We start from the raw sequence: 18,195 nt of genomic DNA on the forward strand, positions 1-18,195 counted from the left end.
CATGATTCCCAACTTAATACCACTGTGCTACATTCAAGAGCAGAAGCACAAACAGCCAAAAGGATCAAAACTGCCAGATTATGCCTGTCTGTCCAGTCTCATAACTCCGCTTTCACAGTGATCACCAGCAGATGCTCCAGAAAAAGGCAGAGGCAACCACATCATGGGTCAAAGTGGAATGAACTACACTTCCAGAAAAGCCTTGTCTTAACATCCAGTAATTATAGATTGGATTAAGTTCTTGGCAAATGCAATATGTGCCATTCAATTTGGTTTTGATTCCTCATAAATTCTTGAAGTCTGTAACATGCTGCAGTACATCTGATGCACCGTGCAGTAGGGGTTGTCCTGTGCAGTAACATCACATGCTGCCACTATGTTGAGAACCAAAATGCAGAGCTAAGACTCAGTCAAGCAAGCTTTGCAAATTAGTTGCACACACCAACTGTCAGAGAGGTGTTTTGTGCGTGGACTTTAAACACAAATTTTGATCCAGTAATCCATGTTCCCAAATGGCTGCTTATTCCTGCTTACCTTGGACGCTGAATACATTTGGATCATGTTTTCAGCTCCTTGTTTCACTTTCATTTCAACATGTAGCTGTTTTTTCAGAGCTTCAATCTTTCTTGCCATGGGATCTGAGTTTCTTTCCCAGAGACAAGGATCTGGAGACACAGATCCATCTGCACAAACAATACAATCAATACAATTAGTCATCTTTCCTTCTGTCACTTCACTGGGTTGTAGATGGGTGACTCAATAAAAGGTTAGGCTATAAGTCAAGGTATAAAAAGGTCTCATCTAAAAAACTGATGGCAAAGCAGTGTTTCAAATTAGGCTCAAGCTAGTATCTGTAACTACTTCTTAGTTTATCAACTAATCATCCTAACAAGCACTCTTCCAATTTTACTCTCATTCATCCTGCAGGATACTTGGCTGTTCCACTGCCCAGATACTCTATTCAACTCTCTTCAATTCTACCTACAGCCTACTCCTGAATATTGCCCATGCCCAGCAGTCTCAGCTGGTCTCCTCCCTACAGTGACCTCTCATGTTGCCAGCTTTCACTTCTATTGTCCCCTTCTCAACTTTTTACTGCACAGACCATTTCATCAGACAAATACCAACAGAGGATACATCTCAACAGAAAAACACACCAATTCAATATACATACATACACATTGAAGCACCACAACAAACTTTCCTGCCATGACCTAAGACCTACCTGTCTTACTCTCCTCTCTGTCTGTTATTACAATCCTTGCATTAAGCTCCTGAAGGTCCCAGTGCAGTTGCTCCAGTTTCCTGTTGGAAGATTTCAGCACGTGCTCTATATGAACGAGATTCTTTCTGTCTGTCGTTGCTTTGCGCAGGTTTTCTGCTCCCTCTTTAATCTTCAGCTCTTTCTGTATAGCACGGCGAAGTAGCTCCTTCTCACCCTCCAGTTTTTGCTGGAAGCTTGGATCCATTAAGTTCACACCATTGCCCAGCTGCAAGAGGCAGCTGCCCTGCAAGCAAGCAGCATTGGGCAAGAGGATTTCAGAAACAGCAATGTTCAACCATTTTTATGATATAGCAATACCCTCATCAGGTTCCACTCCTTTGTTTCGGTTAGAAACTGGCTCACACAAATTCAGAAGCCAATCTTAGCAATACATTGTCAAGACCAAAGCTATATTTGCATTGCAGAGGACAGAACACAACTTTGATCTTAACTGGCCTCATTTTAAAGCATAATGAAGAAAAAGCTTCACCTTACTCGTCTCCTTGTTACTTAATGTCTACACACATCGTTGTTTTCCAAGTATCAAAGCCCAGCCACTACTTGCCCTGTTCTGCTCAACATTAACTTTTACCAGTATGATGTAGCAGATGTGGATTTTAATCTGAGTATGTCCTGATGCTGACTGCTCAAAGACACATCTCAACCACCCTGTTAGAGCTCCTCTGGAATGTCACCAGCACGCATTAACTCTCAGCTGTTCCTCCTGAAGAAGAAAAAGGTAAAACCTGCAGCTGTTTTTACAAGTGAGCAAGCAAAAGAGTGAGCTTAACTTTCTGCTCTATCTGAAAGGCAAGCAAACTGCTGTCCCTGTTCTGCTTGTGATTTACAGGCACTAAAGCCTCTGTAGAACTTTTGGCTATTCTGTGTTGCATTAGTAGCATTCGAACTTGTGGGCTTTGTTTGACATCATTTTCAATACCACTTGTTCCAGTGACACAAGCCTCGTCAACAGCTCTGAACAGAGATGCTCTGTTTACAGACTCTGGGTATACACAGTACAAGCAGCAGCAGCAGCACATCTGTCTCACTGACCACATAGTGACTGAACTCAGGCAGGAGCTGTGGAAGTTTTATCCATGAGGATGTTACCTAACCCCATAACAAACAGGCTCAAGTAAGAGATTATGTTTTTCTCTTCAACAGGAAGAGTGGCTTTAATTAATATGTTAATAATCTGACATTCTCATAGAATCACAGAATGGTTTGGGTTGGAAGGGATCTTAGAGATCATGTAGTTCCAAACCCCTGCCATGAGCTGGGACACCTTCCACCACAGCAGGTTGCTCCAAGCCCCATCAAACTGCCCTCGAACACTTCCAGGGATGGGGCAGCCACAGTCCTTCTAGGCAACCTGTGCCAGTGCCTCACTATCCTCATAGGGAAGAACTTCTTCCTAATATCTAGTCTAAATCTACCCTCTACAGTAACAACTCATCATACTCCCTGCTTAAATGCAAAAGAAACAGTCTCACAGTCAATCTCCACCACACTAACTGACTTCATGTCACACAGCAGGTGAGTGACTAAGGACAGAACTCAGGAATCCAGACTTACTTTCACACCCTTTAATCGGTTGACCACATTTCCACCAATAAATCACACTGCTTTTGTGCTGCTCATGTACATTACTGCACATTATGAGTGTGCTGTGCATCCAAAGCTTGTGCCACTCACACAGAAACAATTATTTAATCATATTAGTATATGTTGTTATTCACCCAGCCAAACATCTTTGAGCAGTTTTTGCTACAGCTTCAATCTAATAGCAAAATCATTAAAGAAGAAGGGAAAAGAAGAGTCTATTTTAAATTTGGCCTAAAACCAAGTTGGGTCTGCAACAAATAACACAATGGCCAAAACAGGAGTTGTTCAGATTGGTAACAAAACAAAAAGGTTCAGATTAACATCCCGAGTCCAGGAAGTTCTCGCCCAATTAGTAAAGCCAGGAACTAAGCCAGAGCTTTGAAAAACATCCAAAGTTTTGGGAGGAAGAACTTGAATCATGGAGTTCCTGAGTCACAGGCAACCTTTACCAGCTCTGAGTTGGAATATCAGAGAGCTCTTTATCCAGTTTGTAGCAAGTAACTAAAAGGAGTTTGTTGGTTGCAATTCTCTCCTAATTAGAAAAAGCATCCAGATTTACTTTCTATCCAAACTATGCAAAGGGATGTTCGAAATCCACCCTCTGGATCTGCTCAGAGCAATGGGCTGAGTAGTGGTGCAACAGTAATGCCAACACAGGGTACTGAATACAGAGATCTGGCTATTAAATCGGAGAACGGGTACAGTCTGGGCAGCTCTCAGGTCAATTTTCCTCTGCAGCTCTCTGTGAAAAGCTAGTCTGAGTATCAGTTAATGAACCATGCTAACTTTCTACATACAGTCATAATGTAGTCATAGTATGTTTTACTGGATCCTTCTTCCCCTCTATGAATCAGAGAGGCCCATAACACTGACCCTGTTCGCACCAGGAAGATAAAATATTATTGAGGAGGATGGGAAAGTGTAATTTGCATTTGGGTTGGTCCACTTTGCATTCAGGAACTTCAGGAGGGTGTCAGGATACTGCCACAGCCTGTGCTGCAGTTGTTCTTGGGTTCCTAGGAAAGGTCAGTCCTTCGGGGCATGTCTCTAACACAATCCCAAATCATGTTTACAGTTTGCAGAGAAACACCCAAGTTAGCTTAAATTAACTTGCTTTTGGTACTTGTTGCAGGGCTGCCAGAACTCATCCAGGGCTTCTACTAGACTCATGTTGTACCAAAGAGTCTGGATTGTTTCCTAACTAGCAAAAATTTCAGCATCACTGAAGTTGCACTTAGCCCTTTGGATTGCAGCCAGGGAGATCCCATCTCTCAGTTGTCATGCCCAGCCTAGCAATAAGCTTCACCTGCACAAAGCCCAGAGCAACCCCGACCCTTCCAGTTTCACCACTGACACAGAAATGGATGTACAATTCAGTGTAATGAGCTAGTAATGAGGAGGCCAACCCCTCTGCAGCCCAGGGGTATCCACGTGTTCATCGGGACATTTTGCATCACATCTTTTACAGCAGCTTTGTGTTGCAGGCATGAGGCCTGTGTCAGAGACTCATGCTAACCACATTCACTCTTCACAAGAAAAACAACCCAACACCATAAGGTTTGGAAAAGGGCAATTGCAGTCCTGTCTGGAGCCAGTCCTCTTTACAGTTCCGAGCGGACTGGTGAGGGTGGAAGGCAGCGAGCCCGGCTGGGCGGCAGCGCTGGCAGTGAGCTCTCTTTGTGCCAGCCTCTCCATCCCTTCTTTCCCAGATAAGGTTTGAAACGCCTCAAGGAAAGAGGGCACGGCCTCTCGCTCGCTCTGGGGACCTTATTCCAGAGATTACTGTTTTTCCCAGCACCGAGGCTGGCTCTCCTCCTCCCGATGCCTGTGTGCCAGCCCCAGCACCGCCTCGCCTCCCACAGCTCCTCGCTGCCGTGAGGGGATTTCCTCGGCGGGCACCAACTGAGCCCGAACCCCATTTCCCTAAGGCGAGGAGGGACATTTTTAAGAGATCCCACCTGCTTCGCTCAGCCTCTCCCACCTCCCCGGGGCGCGGCCACCACGAGAGGCGGCGGAGACAGCGGGAAGCGCCCCGCTGCCCTCCCCGGGCCCCTCCGGCGGAGCAGGGAGCCGAGCTCTCCCGGCGGGAGGATGGAGCGCGGCCCCCCTACCCTTAGGGGGCCCGAGAGGGCGGAGGGGAGCGCCCAAGAAGGGGAAAGCCCCTCGCCTGAGGCGAGGCTCGCCCCGCCCGCCATGCCGGCTCCCCTGCGAGCCCTCGGCGCGGCTCTCACCTGCGGGGTCCCCGCCGCCATTGCTCCGTACGGCACCGCCAGCAACCGGCACTTTTTCAAACTTCAGCCTTCCCGGGGAGCGGCGTCCCGGCGCCAGCGCCCTCTCGCGGGTACGGGCCCGGGCGAGCCGCCGGCGGGCGGCCCTGAGGGAGCGGGACCCTCCCTTCCCCACAGGCCGCCAGGGCTCGGCACCGTTCGGCCCTGCCCCGCGGGGCCCTCGCCCAGTCGCGGCTCCCGCCCCGGTCAGGAGGTCGTCGCGCTGCCTTCGCCCGCCCTGAGGGGAAATGCGCAGCCGAGAGCTGGCAGCGGAGTCCCGCGGCGAGCCCGGGATGGCGGCGGGAAGGAGAGAGGCGCGACAGGCCGGACGCTGAGGAGACCGAGGTACCTCCCGCTTCCCAGCGCAGGCATCGCCCTCCGCCACGGGCTGCCGGGGAAGGACGGGCGTGAGGGGGTCAGCGTCCTTTGTAGGCAACGAAACTCTGGGGTCGTGCCAAAGGGACGGATCTCCTTAACTCGGGCTCCGTTGGGTTCCCAACAGCTCTGGGAGCTGGGAGGAAAACTCCCCGCGGCTGGGCCCGGTTTGCTGCGCCGACTTGGTGAGGTAGTTTCCAGTTTTAGTTCTGCAGTTTGACTCGTTACTGGTGTTTGTAGTGGAACAAGCAAACCGCAGCTCTCCTTTAGATGCGATGCTTCCCTGGCGTTACCACAGCAGGGGCGATGCCTGCCTCCAGTGCTGGCTTTTGACTTTTTCTCTGCAGAACTGCCTCTCGACATGTAGGAGCTGGGGTTTAGGCTGAATATTTGGGCCATAAATAACCCCAAATGCATTGGCAGGGCTGACAGCAATCTCTCAGCAATCTTGAGTGCAAAACTACCGTGCTACTGTGCTGCTGTCGTGTCATGCAGAACCCGTATGCATTGTGTCTTAAGCCTGGTATTTAAAACAACGGGAAAAGATACTTTGAGGAGGTAAAGCCTACTGCTTGTAAGACTCCCTTCTCATGTGTTACATCATAATGTTATTATTGCACTCATATGGTTTTTCAGTGCTGGAGCAATGCACAGCTCTGAGTCAGAAGGCATCCGGAGATGATAGTATTCCCACATACAAATTTAGAAGTAGACTAATGAACAGCAATGTTTGCCTTTTATTCCATTAGAACAGTTTTTCTAGCATAAGCATTTTGTAAATGATCTGCAACTGAGTAATTAGTAAATCAACAGAAAATATAAAACTTAAATCTACCTTAACTGAGTTGAATTAATGAAGCCTTAAACTTCTATAAAACCTTTGAACATGCTCCTGTTGATAATAAAGCAAGTGCATTAGATTAATATAAACCCTTCTGGAACCTGTAACATGTAGCATGGTCCAGGCTCAGTTTAGTGTTTAAGGAATTATTTTAATTACACCGTTCATTCAGGAGAAAAACTGGAAAAGGGAAAGGTGAACTAGTAGGTGTAGACTGAGTTTCAAAGGAGAGTCCCTCCTCTGGGTGGGAGCAGGGCTGGGGAGCGTCCCTCTCTCTTTCCTTCAGGTCTCATGCCATCCAGGTGATGCCAGGGGAGGGCTGAGGGCAGTTCTGGGAGCCGAGGGAGCTGCAGCAGTCAGCTGAGGGACATCTGTCTGAAGGAACTCTCTCCCCAGGCAGAAAGGCTGGAGCTGGTCACTGGCTGTCCCTCTGAGCACTGGTGATCCCAGAGGCAAGGAGAATACATACTCTGCCCTTGCAGCCCTCTGCCTCTCCCCCCCCTCCCCGGTCAGAGGTGTTCCTGGCTACCCATGGTCCCAGCTGGGGCCCCAGCCCATCCCACGGGCATGGTTCAGCTGTTCCCTGCAAATCCTGCAGACAGAGGGGGCGAGTGTGTAGGATCAGCAGCTCCTGCCCCCTCCTCGGATGCAGTCACACAGAAAAGTGAACGTTGTAGCTGGAAGCACGATGTGTCTGTCCAGCCCTCCCAGGATCCTGCAGGGCACAGCTCCTGCAGGGGCTGGGGACACTGCATGGCCTGAGCCAGCTCCTGTCTTAGTACCACTGCTGGGAAGAGGGAGCATGGGAGAAGCCCTGAGGGAGCGCAGGCTGTGGTTTCCAAATGATGGGTGAAGGTAATCCCGGGATTGAGCTGTGGGGGCTCTTTCAGGGGAGGTTCGTTGACCCAGCAACCCCAGTCTCCTCTAAACCCCAGCAGGGATGTCTACAGCCCTGGCTCGTAGACAAATTACAGCTCCAGGAACACCTCTCGTCACAGTTATATGAGCACTAAAAGCTGTGAGACAAGCACAGGGGAGGGATGCTCTCATTTCCCAGAGCCCTCCACTTTTCTCCTTAGCTGCCTCTCCTCTTTACTCTGTGCTGAACAGGGAACACCCCTTGTGGGTCTGCAGGCAGAACCCAGCAGGAGCAGGGCTCCAGCTTGCCTCCTGTGGGGCAGCACACAGCCCTGAGAGCTGGCCCCACTGGGCACAGCCGTGCCTGGGGACTTTAGGAGTGCCCAGAGCTCAGCTAATAGCCTTAGCAGGCAGCAGGAGTTCTGTCTTACAGGACTCTCTCCACTCAAGCACCTTCCCTCAGACAAGGTGATGAGCAAGAGAAAAGTCTTAGAGGTTTCCATTATTAATCCAGGAGGGGGTGGGGGCAAGAGATTAAGTGTAAATCTGTTCCCCAGAGGAAGTCTTGTTCCAGAGTCACTTGTGACCTCCTGTTGCTCTTACCACACGGGCACTTGATACCCACAGGCAAAGCAAGCACAAGCACCTGGCACCCCCTCTTTCAGGGGTAAGGTTTTGGGACTAAAAACTTTCTTTTGAAAAAGACTCTTAGAAATGGTAACATGCAGTAACAGTTAAATGTACTTTAATTCCTTCAAACTGAAGGATATCTCCAAGGTACATCAGAGAAATTATTTCATTGATTAAATCTCTTAGAAAAAGAAAAAGCAGGCTTCAAAATTCAGGAACAGTTTCCAATAAACAAAGTACTATTGTTATGCACCTGGTTTAGAGTGGGGTACAAAGAGAAGCTTACAGATTCAAATGAAGGAGAAATCGATTCAGATAATGCTTGTTTACAGGGACAAAAACTCTGTTGACAAGTATGAATAAACACACAGATAATAGCTTTAAAAAACCCAAACCTTTCTAACTGTATTTACACACAGGGATGTATTTGCTTTCCTTTGGCACTAGATATTACAGACAAAAGATTCCATTTTATAGCAATTCAACTTCAAACTTGAAATAAAAACACCGTTTGAGTCATTTAAGTTACACAGCCCCAGCACAGTAACTTCACCTTTATTCAGCTGCTGCCATCTCTGTATTCTAACCCTGGAAATTCAGGCCACAAAGTCCAGTTTCCACCCCTGACCCGTTTCACTCAGCAGGATTAACTGGATGGGAGGAGCTCAAGCAGCCATGAGCAATTAATGATACAGAGAGATAGTTAAGAGTGAATCTCCCAATTCTAGTACAAGGTGGACGTCTACCTTTAAATGCTCTTTATACGCATATACAAATTAAATCAAGTTAAAATGGACACCCATTACATATATTCAGCCAACTTAGACATTAAGTGAACAGTCAGAGCACATGATGGCCATCTGTAGTATTTTATCAGCATTGCAGAGAAATGTGTCAATCCCTACTCATTTCCATTGCTAGAAAACAAAGTAATTAAGATTCCATTTAACAAATATGGTTTATTCTTTTAGCACGTTAGATTACTCTTTAGCTGTTGCCCAGGAGTAAACCCCTAAGCTTCACAGGAAATTCAGTACTATCAGTACAGTAGCAAGAGTGTTTTGGCACCCTGTAAAACCCTAAAGAACGTGCAAGAAGTAGCATTTCAGTATCCAGACTTCTCAGTTCTTGTTCATGGTATTTGGCTTTACAGAATCTGAAGCTTTGATTACTTTCAAAACAGTTTTTAGAGGTTTTCTGCTCAGTAACCAACAGGGGTGTAAACAACAATGGCACAATATTTTTCCTACAGCATTAAAGGCTGGGAAAAAAAAAAGAATAAATCTTTTCCTTGAAGAGCTACAATCAATTAGGACTACATAAAAAGTAACGAGGCATCATGGCAAGTAATAGCACATCGACCCTCTACCACAACAGGAAGCGGTTTTCAGTCTTAAAACAGAAAGGAATCAAATGAAAAAGAATCTAAAATTTATAGACTTGATAGGTTTTGTTCCTTCTCTCTCTAGATGGTCAGAACCCATTACTAATTAACATTTTCCTTTGCTCTGTGAGCAGGGTCAGGGCAGAAGGTTTTGTGGCGATGGAATAAAGTAAATGGTCGCCTTATTTTTGCATTGATCACGTGCAGACTGGACGTTGCATTGTCTCTGATGACTGGATTGAATCCAAGCTGGACCAGACACTTACAGAATGCTTCCCCCACACATCTCCAATAGAGATTCAACCTTGTTCTGCTAAAGGTATTCTTAAGCATCAAAAAAAAAAAAGCTGAATTTGACTAGAGCAAATTCTGTGAGGAAAAGGGATCAGAGAATATAACAGCAAGTCTTCCCAGAAGACAGTCTTTTGTACACATCCAAAGAGAACTAGCTGTTTGAATTTTAGATCAGCTGATACAACATTTTAAAAAAATATTTCAAAAGCACAGCAATGTTAAAACAACTTTGATTACACTTTGTGGAACACCACTACCAACAACCTGTATGTGAAATGGTTACAAGCTACTCAAATGCAGTCTCTAGAAATGAAATGAGTACAGTATATCTAAAGCATATATACATGCTGCTACCAAGGAAAGAAAGCAGTGAAGTAGCAACTCTTTATACACGAGCTTCACTAACAATCTTGCTCTTCCTCATAGCCCCCAGATTAGCTTGCACTTGATTTATTTCATCAACTGAAAAGACAAAACCACCCATATACTACTATAAGAAGACCCCTTGGCCTTTATATTCTGAGCTTGCATGATGTTTCCATGCAAACTGATTGACTGGAGATACAATACTGCAAGTTACTGCCATGAAAAAAGAAAAATCTGAGGAATCAAGGGATTTTTCTTTTTGCAAAACACGAATATAAACCTCTGTCCTCACATAAGGCAGATGCACCTCCAGCCCTGTCTCACAGTCAGGTAACTCAAGAAACGGAGTGTGCAGTAGAAACTACCACATGAAACATTTTTGCAAGTACTGAAATAGTGGAAACTAAATGAGCTCTCAAGTCCGTGCAACCACAAGGCTGCCTTGCACTACAGAAACACTGACCAAATGTGCCCCAAGATGCCAAGAAACTACAAGCAAGTTCAAAACGGGATATTAAAACTGTTTCTTTCAGTGAAGACCAACCAGTCCCTTTGTGTACACATTTAGTTTTATTGTAACAAAGCAACTTGTACACTTTAACGTTTAAAACTGAGCATCTTTCTTTCCTTTCCAGTGAAACAAAAAAAAAAAACCAAAAAAAAAAAAGAATTTAAAAATAAACAAGAACAAAATTACAATAGAGAATGTCAATCCCAAATAAGATCCTACAGGTTCTGCTGATTCTCCATCAAGTGGCAGGGCTCAAAGTCATCATTAGGAGAAGATTTTATTTTAAAAGTGTCATCTTAAACTGCAAGGATGTTTGTTAAACATCACAATTAAACATGCCAAAGGAGAAGAAGCCATGTTGTCAAAATGCCCACTCAACCCACCCAAACATCTGAAACCCACCCCAGCTCACCTTCTATAACCCCCAGGATTTTTTTTTTTTAAGGTTTTTTTTCTTTTTTTTTAAACAAGAGAAAGTAGACAGATACATGTTGGTAAATGCTAACTGTCCATATTCACATAGAGACACAGTGTAATCTCTGAGCCCAATATACAGAGAAAGAAGGAAAAAAGCTAGATTCTATGCACTACTACACAGGGGCCTAGCACTCTTCAGCTTCCAGCAGAGTGAAGGGAGCAGAAGGTTTTCTTTTTTCCCACAGAACATGGTGTGTTGATTCCATAAACAGTTTTTTTTTGTTTTGAGACAGGAAGGGATAAAAATGAACTTGAAACAGAAACTGGTAGATTCTTTTCCACTGTATTCTGCTCAAGGTATTTCCCCCAAAATAAATTGTGAACCATGGTGTAGAGGAGAGAAAAAGAGACCTCAAGAGAACAAGGCGACTGAGCACAAGAAAAAAAAGACAGCAACTTGCTCCCAGGGACTGGAGAAAAATTAAAAAGGTAAAAAGGGGGTTTGGAATCCATCAGTGTTCAATTAGTCATCTTCTCCTTCATCCTCCTGTTGAAAGATAAGCAACAATTAAAAACCCCGATGACTATACCTCAGATAGCAACGCACTTTCAAATGCAACAACCAGAACTGTTGTAGTGCCCAACGGGCTACAGCCCTGCAGCATTATTCATGGCATGCTGTACCTTGATCTCTCCTTCCCTCTTCGCTAAGGACTGGCTGTGAGTGCCCATTACCCAGAAATCAGCTAAGAACTGGATGCCCCAATTTGAAAAACTATCATGACTTTGAATTACTCCAAACACTGACAGAAGTTTAACATTTATAGAGTGAAGGAATCATCTTTTTCCCCCTTCCTTTTAAACTCTGACAAGTAAAATGTTTCAACTTTCGGGTGCTAAATTCTAGGCTACATAACAGAGCCCAGCACTTGGTGCCCACAACAGCTCTCCTGTCTCAATACAAGAAGCTTTTTGCTGCTGAAATTCAGACAAACCACACTCAATTACAAGAAACAAAGACATTTTGAACTCTGTTACTGACACCCTGAGTGCTGTCCCTGAAATCACACTTGCTACTAAAGGAAATTCCTGAACCCAACAGAGAGTCAGAACTAAGGTGGTCATAGGAAGAAGTAACCCAAGAGGTGGGAGGATGACAGGTGGGTGCATCAACAGAAGCTACACGCTAGTAAAGCCTTGCTAGAACGTTCACCAATGAAGTAAGACTTTTATTATTATGCTGGTTTCTCCCAGAGCACTTCCCTTACACATTTACTACAACTACTCACTAGCACTGTCACATGCACAGAGTTAATACTACACTGAAATCACCAAGAGTTACAGCAGTAACATTTCTGCTTCTCCCTCCGAACAGCTCATCAGTGACTGTACAGAAAATAACTGTAACAATGGCTCAGTATTCTTACAAGATCCCTCCAGATTACTCACCTCTCCTTCCTCTCCCTCATCATCATCTTCATCTTCCTCCCCCTCATCTTCATCTCCTTCTTCATCAATATCCTCCAATCCTTCTTCCTCTTCATCATCATCATCATCCTCCTCTCCCTCCCCTTCCTCATCATCCATATCAGGAACCTTAAAGACACATACGTAACATTAACTACAGTGATGGAATACACTTTCACTTGCACAGTGCTACAATGGGTATGGAGCAACAACTCAGCCCCCTCCTTACCAAGTAGTACTGTAACGGATTTGGCCAGATGTCATCCTTGATGACTTCTCCTAGTTCATCAGCCCCTGCATCAGAGTGGTCAGTGAACCAGGTGAAGAAGCTTTCTGGCTCTTCATGCTGCCTCTTCCTACTGGCTTTGTTCTGTGTCTGGCTTGAACGTTTTGTCAGATCCTGAGAAGAGAGTTAGGAAGTTTCTTAAAGAAATGGGTTTTTTCCCCATGGCCTTTTTGTTGTTGTTGTTTTAACAAGCATAATTTATAAATACACTTCTCTAAACAACCACAAGAAATTATTTACTGCTCTCTCTTTCAGGGAGAAGTCTTCAAGAAACTTTTGGAACACAACTCCCAGAGAAAGACACACTGCATTTCTCTTGAACACATGGACACAGTAGAACTGCCACTTTCTTTGATGAACTTAAAAGATTTCCTAATGGCTAAATGCTACTCTGAGTAGCTGTTAATTGTCCCTACACACAATTGAAGAAACATTCAGTCTCCACAACTCTAAGCTCTCTCTTTAACTTGAGGATAAAGGACAGTCTAGATTCTTTATCCTAAGTTTTACTGGTTTAAAGCCTTCAGGCCATTCTTTGTAGTAAGTGAAAAAACCCCACACAAACCACTAAGACCTCCAGTCACAAGAACACAAGTCCTGTATCTGCCACCTGACTCCAGAAGTTTACAACTTTGCAACAATCTTTTTTTTTGCCAAGTCTAAAACCAAAATTACTGTCTGCGATCTAAACCATTTCTTTCTGTGATCACATGGTGACTCCAAATTTCTAGTATTTGTTTCCTTGATAAACATCACATCGTTTATAGGTTTAATGGAGGAGATATCAGAATTCATGTTGCTTTTGTGGAAGTTGTAAAGAATGTTCAGCTACTTTGTACTGGGCTGTAACTTCTTGTACAAGAGGAAAAGTTCTAGTTCTCAGTGAAAAACAGATTAAGATTTTTTCCTCTAAGAGTGACAAAACAAGCAGCAACTCAACTGTAACCCTCAGTTCTTCTTTTTAATACTCATTTCAAACTCTTCAGGATAACATGAAAGTGCTCCCAACTTTTACAGAAACTAACTACAGCAAACATCATTTGTATGCTCTCTGGGTGAAAGACACACTCATGTTATTGCCCGGCTGCAACTTCTATGAAGATGCAGTGTCTGGAAAGGAAGTTGAGAAAACAAAGAGGAAAATAAATAATCATCATGCCCCCTACCTGTCCCCCAACACCCTGCTGTCCTCTGAATTCCTCATTTAATAATTATCTCAAGAAAACAACAAATCAGAATCTAGATCCACATCAAAGACAGATAGTTAATGAACTGGTCATACTTGTATTTTCACCATTTTCATGGTGGTGCTCATCTGAACAAGAAAATTCACTGAGGTTTTCCAAAATATACAAGAAAATGCAATGAAAGGAACATCATTAAAGTGACAGCACCACAAGGAGCAACAATCATCTCTGCCAGGTGCAGAGAGACATACCTTCCCAGATTTCCATTTAATCTCAGTTGATTTTGAGGATGGGTCTCCACTTTCATTGAGGTGAAACTCTTTGGAGAGAACTTTATTTTCAAAGTATGGATTCTCATCAAAATACTGCAGGATTGAAAGCAAAGAGTTAGAACCCACGTGAATGTAAAGGCATGGGCCAAGTTAACCCTGGTACTAAATGGATAACTGAAGGGATTCAGTTACAAGTGACAACCCAATAAGCAAATGACATTTAAAGAACCTCAGAGAAATCACAAAAGAATGAATGTAAAGTACTTACAAAATCTATTCTGTAACCTGATTTGATATCTTCAAATTCTGTCACTTCAACTCTGGTCAAATAATGCAGTGCTTCCTCATCTTCTTCTCCCAGCAGTGCAGATACTAAAGACAGAATTAGGAATCCCATGTTAAAAGAGCTATGGAATGCCTACCATGCAGGTGAAACACAGAAAATGTGTAACAAGTAACATTTGAGAAGCAGCACATCTGCCCAAGAGAGCTTCTTGTGGCCCATTTTTGAGTTCCCAGCCAACAGCCCAATAGCATTTGGGTGAAAACATTACATTTGCTGTTGTAGCTTGACGCTGAAAAGCAGCAAAAGCTGCCTGCGTACATCTACCCTCCTCTCTCACACATGCAGTTTGTCCAATCTAAGCATTCTACACACTTGTTTTGTCCTCTCAAAGTCTATTGTCAGGAGTCCTAATGAGCTTACCGCCAATTAAATAAAAACCCTAAACCAGAATCCCATTTTTTTTTCTTTGAAGGGCCTGGTTGACTAAAACTAGGGGGGAACTTGTTTAAAATGAGGAAAGAAAGCTAACTTGGGATTTTAGTGAGCAAAATGTTCCTTTGGTCAACAAGTGCAAGGAATAAAAAGCTTATAAAACACTCTAGGAGAAAAAGGAAGTGTTTGCATATGAAGCACGCTTCTGTTTAAACATACACCCAGCAACAACTCCAGACAACCCTCAGGCCTGCAAGACACACAGCAAGCAAGTAAGCACTGAATGTACAGAAAACCAAGATGCAGCCTGTTAGAAATATACCTTGTGGGTGGTTGACAAATGTTGTTACCCAGAAATTGGGGATTTTGGCGATCAATTCTGACCTCTTCTGGAAGAATGGTTGGCGGAGTTTGTTGTATTTCTGTTCTACTTTCAAAATTTCCTCACTGGCTTGTTCATTCAGTCTGAAATGGGAAGAGCCACGTTAACCACACGAGAGAACTGAAATTTCAAGACACATCACCAGTAGTTATCTAAAGACGGAACAAGTTTGCTGAGACTCATCTGCTGTGTTCAATAACTGGGCTGTCTGAAGCATGCTAAAACAAGGCCCATAACTGCAACCACTATTAAAAACCACAGCACTAGAAGCAACCTCACTGATCTGAATGAAACATTCTTACCACGTTGTATGTCAGCATTACACAAGGGGGGGACTCTTATTTATGCAAAGCCAATCAGCATTTTACCTTTTGAACATTCTGTTTGCAAAAGACCCAAAGATAGAGAACATACAACACTTGCCACCTGCTCTTTGTACCTTTCAGGCAAGCTGTAGCTTACAGCAAAGCACTTTTGCACCCCGCACAATTAAAATCTGACCACATTTAATTGGTTTTGTGAAAAGGCAGAATCCTGATACTCCCAACAGCCTCCCACAGCCAGAGCCTCAATAGTCACCTGCAGTCTGCAGGGCAGCCTGCATGGAGATGGGACCCAGGCAAATACCAACACAGAACCCAGAGGGTTCTGCCACAGGATGAAACTAATCCTTCAGTGACACTTTCTATCTATTATTCTACAAGCCCATTAATAGATAATTGTTTAAAGTACACTACCAGCCAACTTTTCAACAAGTTTTTGGTTCTGCTTAAAAATGTGAGAACACTTTTGCAAACCACCACACACAACCAATCCAAAATAAATCTGTATCAGCAAAACTATCAGAATTGAAGTTTTAACCTCAAGATCTGCCTTTTTATTTATACACAATCAAACAAGACACCAGAATGCTACTTCAAATATTTTATCACACGCAAATACTTCACCTAAGCAAGTCAGAACACAAGTCTGTCTTGGCAGAGTTTAAAGAGAGCAAGAACTGTTACAAAGGGCTTGCTTTACTAAATATTTCCTCTTATTTAAAGTTACATGTCTGTTTCTGCTAGAACATTTAAAAAGTTCATTTACCTGTCTATTTCATTCTGTACTTCATCAATGTGTTCAATTGCTTCCTGTTGCTCTTTTTCTGAAAAACAAATGAAAATGCATCAACATCCCTTCATTCTCACACAGCACCTGGGGTTTTTGCTCAGAACCTTCATCTATTTTAGATGTATGCAGGTATTTCTGTTAAATGTCTTAGGTGTTACTAGGGCTCAAAGCTTCGGATACTTTCAGGGTGGTACTAGAGCTCAAGTGCAGAAAAGTTTGAGGAAACGACAATTGGTGTGAGTTTACCCCTAGAAATCACAGTTCACGTTCCCCTACGTAGTGTTACAGATCAATTTAAATGGAAAGTCGGTCATGACAGATCAGTAACAATTTCATTAAAAAGCTGCGAGCTGGTTTTGCTGAGATTTGAAGGAATGGTAAAGAATTGAGAGAGGATAGAAATACCGACAAACAGCAGAACTGGGCACACGCCACCTTCTAAAAGCCGAAAAGAACGGTTGGAAGGACGGTTATGAGCAAAAAATACCGCCGGTCCCGTCTAACGGGAACTTCCCCTCGGCAAAGGTCCCGGTCGCAGGAGGACTGTTTACCTACCGCGCCGGGAGATGAATGGACGGCCGCGGGAAGCCGCGGGAGCGGTGCAGCGCGCTCACTCCTCCCCCGTTAAGTTTCCCGCATGGCTCACGCCGCGACAGGGGACAGCTCTCCCCGCTCCCTCCCCAGCCGCCCGGGCGGGCGCTGCCCCGCTCCCCACGGCGGACAGGCGGCCGGCGACGGAAAGCACGTGTGTGAGCGGAGCTCGCAGCGGGCGCGGCACCGCGGGGCGCGACAGCAGCTGGGAGGGAAGGAGGAAGGAGAGAGCGCGCCGCGCCGTTCCCGCGGCGGCGGCCGGGACGAAACCCACGGCGCGGCGACCTTTAAAAAATGCCGGAGCCGCCGCGATCGCACACGGGGACGGCGCGGGGCGGCTCCGCGGCCGCGTCGCCCGAGCACCGCGTGGCTCGCCGGGCGAGCAGGCCCCGGCAGCGCAGCCGGCGCCGCTCCATCCCCGCGCGGCGGGGGCAGCACCACGCGGCCGCGGCGATGCCGAGACCAGGAGGCGGCGAAGCATCATGGCGGCGGCGGAGCACAATGAGGCTCCGCGGATGCTGCTCCGGGAGGGGAAGGAGGGGGGGGGCGGGGGAGGGGGGGTCCCGCTGCTCCGCCAAGGCCGCAGCGCCCCCCGCCCGGCCCCGCCTGCGCCCGTGGGGAAGGAGGCCGGGCCGGGGAGCGGAGACAAAAGGGCGCTAACATGGCCTCCTCCTGCTGCCGCTGGGGCCTGCACATCCGCCCGGCCGACCCCGCGCTCTTCCCGCCTCCGGCCCGGCCGCGGCCCGTGTGGCTGGGGAAAATGGCGGTCGGTGCGGCGCGGTGCGAGGCGGAGGCCGCGGCGGCTGCCGCCATTCCGTTCCCGCCCCCGGCGCGGCCTCACCTGAGGTCTCGTCGGCCCCATCGTGGTTGGAGTTCAGCTCCTTCTTACTGACTTTGGCCGCCGGCGCCGACATGTTGGTGGCTGCGGAGCGGAGCGCGGAGGGAGGGGGGCTGTAACGGGACTGAGCGGAGGGGGGGGGGGGGGGCCGGGCAGAGACTCCTCCTGCCGCTGCTGCTGCCACCGCCGCTCTGGCTCCCTCCGCCGCCGGGGCGCTCCGGCCTCCTCCGCCCGGACCTGGGGCTCCCGGATAACAGGGGGGCGGCAGCGGCGCTCGCACTGCCTCACGCTCTCCACAGCCAGAATCACCACCACCGCCGCCTCCTCCTGCTGCTGCTGGCGAGGGGCGGGCAGCGCGGCGCGCACGCGCAGCACCCCCCCCTCCGGGGCACGGGGGGGACGGCGGCCGCAGGGCGCAGGCGCGCCGGGCCCCCCTCCGGGGCGCTGGGCGGCGGGCGGCGCAAGGCGCAGGCGCGCTGCGCTCCCCCCCGCGAGACGCGCCGCGAGCGCCGCCGTGCGCAGGCGCGGA

The 18,195-nt window shown here is 46.7% G+C and overlaps 2 protein-coding genes and 1 long non-coding RNA gene across 3 annotated transcripts in view; 1 reads left to right on the plus strand and 2 right to left on the minus strand.

Annotated features, from left to right (window-relative positions):
* PKN3 (protein kinase N3) overlaps positions 1-5,329 on the minus strand; it is a 19,601-nt gene extending 14,272 nt beyond the window's left edge. Inside the window, exons 1-3 of the mRNA XM_062011919.1 lie at positions 5,101-5,329; positions 1,226-1,508; positions 535-683 (exon numbers count right to left, since the gene is read on the minus strand). Of these exons, the coding sequence (XP_061867903.1) occupies positions 535-683; positions 1,226-1,508; positions 5,101-5,121 (453 nt within the window). The 5' untranslated portion in view covers positions 5,122-5,329. The remainder of the gene's footprint in view (positions 1-534; positions 684-1,225; positions 1,509-5,100) is intronic.
* LOC133627306 (uncharacterized) lies at positions 5,154-15,963 on the plus strand. The gene is made up of 2 exons (XR_009820073.1): positions 5,154-5,481; positions 12,821-15,963. It is a non-coding gene; the product is annotated as an uncharacterized LOC133627306 (long non-coding RNA).
* On the minus strand, positions 7,939-18,071 carry SET (SET nuclear proto-oncogene). The gene is made up of 8 exons (XM_062011921.1): positions 17,670-18,071; positions 16,214-16,271; positions 15,065-15,207; positions 14,293-14,396; positions 14,004-14,117; positions 12,509-12,679; positions 12,262-12,408; positions 7,939-11,359 (listed from the first exon to the last, which is right to left on the minus strand). The coding sequence occupies exons 1-8, from the start codon at positions 17,740-17,742 to the stop codon at positions 11,336-11,338; spliced, it is 834 nt and encodes a 277-aa protein (XP_061867905.1). The 5' UTR covers positions 17,743-18,071; the 3' UTR covers positions 7,939-11,335.
* Between the last annotated feature and the right edge of the window lie 124 nt (positions 18,072-18,195).

Source organism: Colius striatus, chromosome 19, assembly GCF_028858725.1.
Source record: "Colius striatus isolate bColStr4 chromosome 19, bColStr4.1.hap1, whole genome shotgun sequence".
Lineage (NCBI taxonomy): Eukaryota > Metazoa > Chordata > Aves > Coliiformes > Coliidae > Colius > Colius striatus.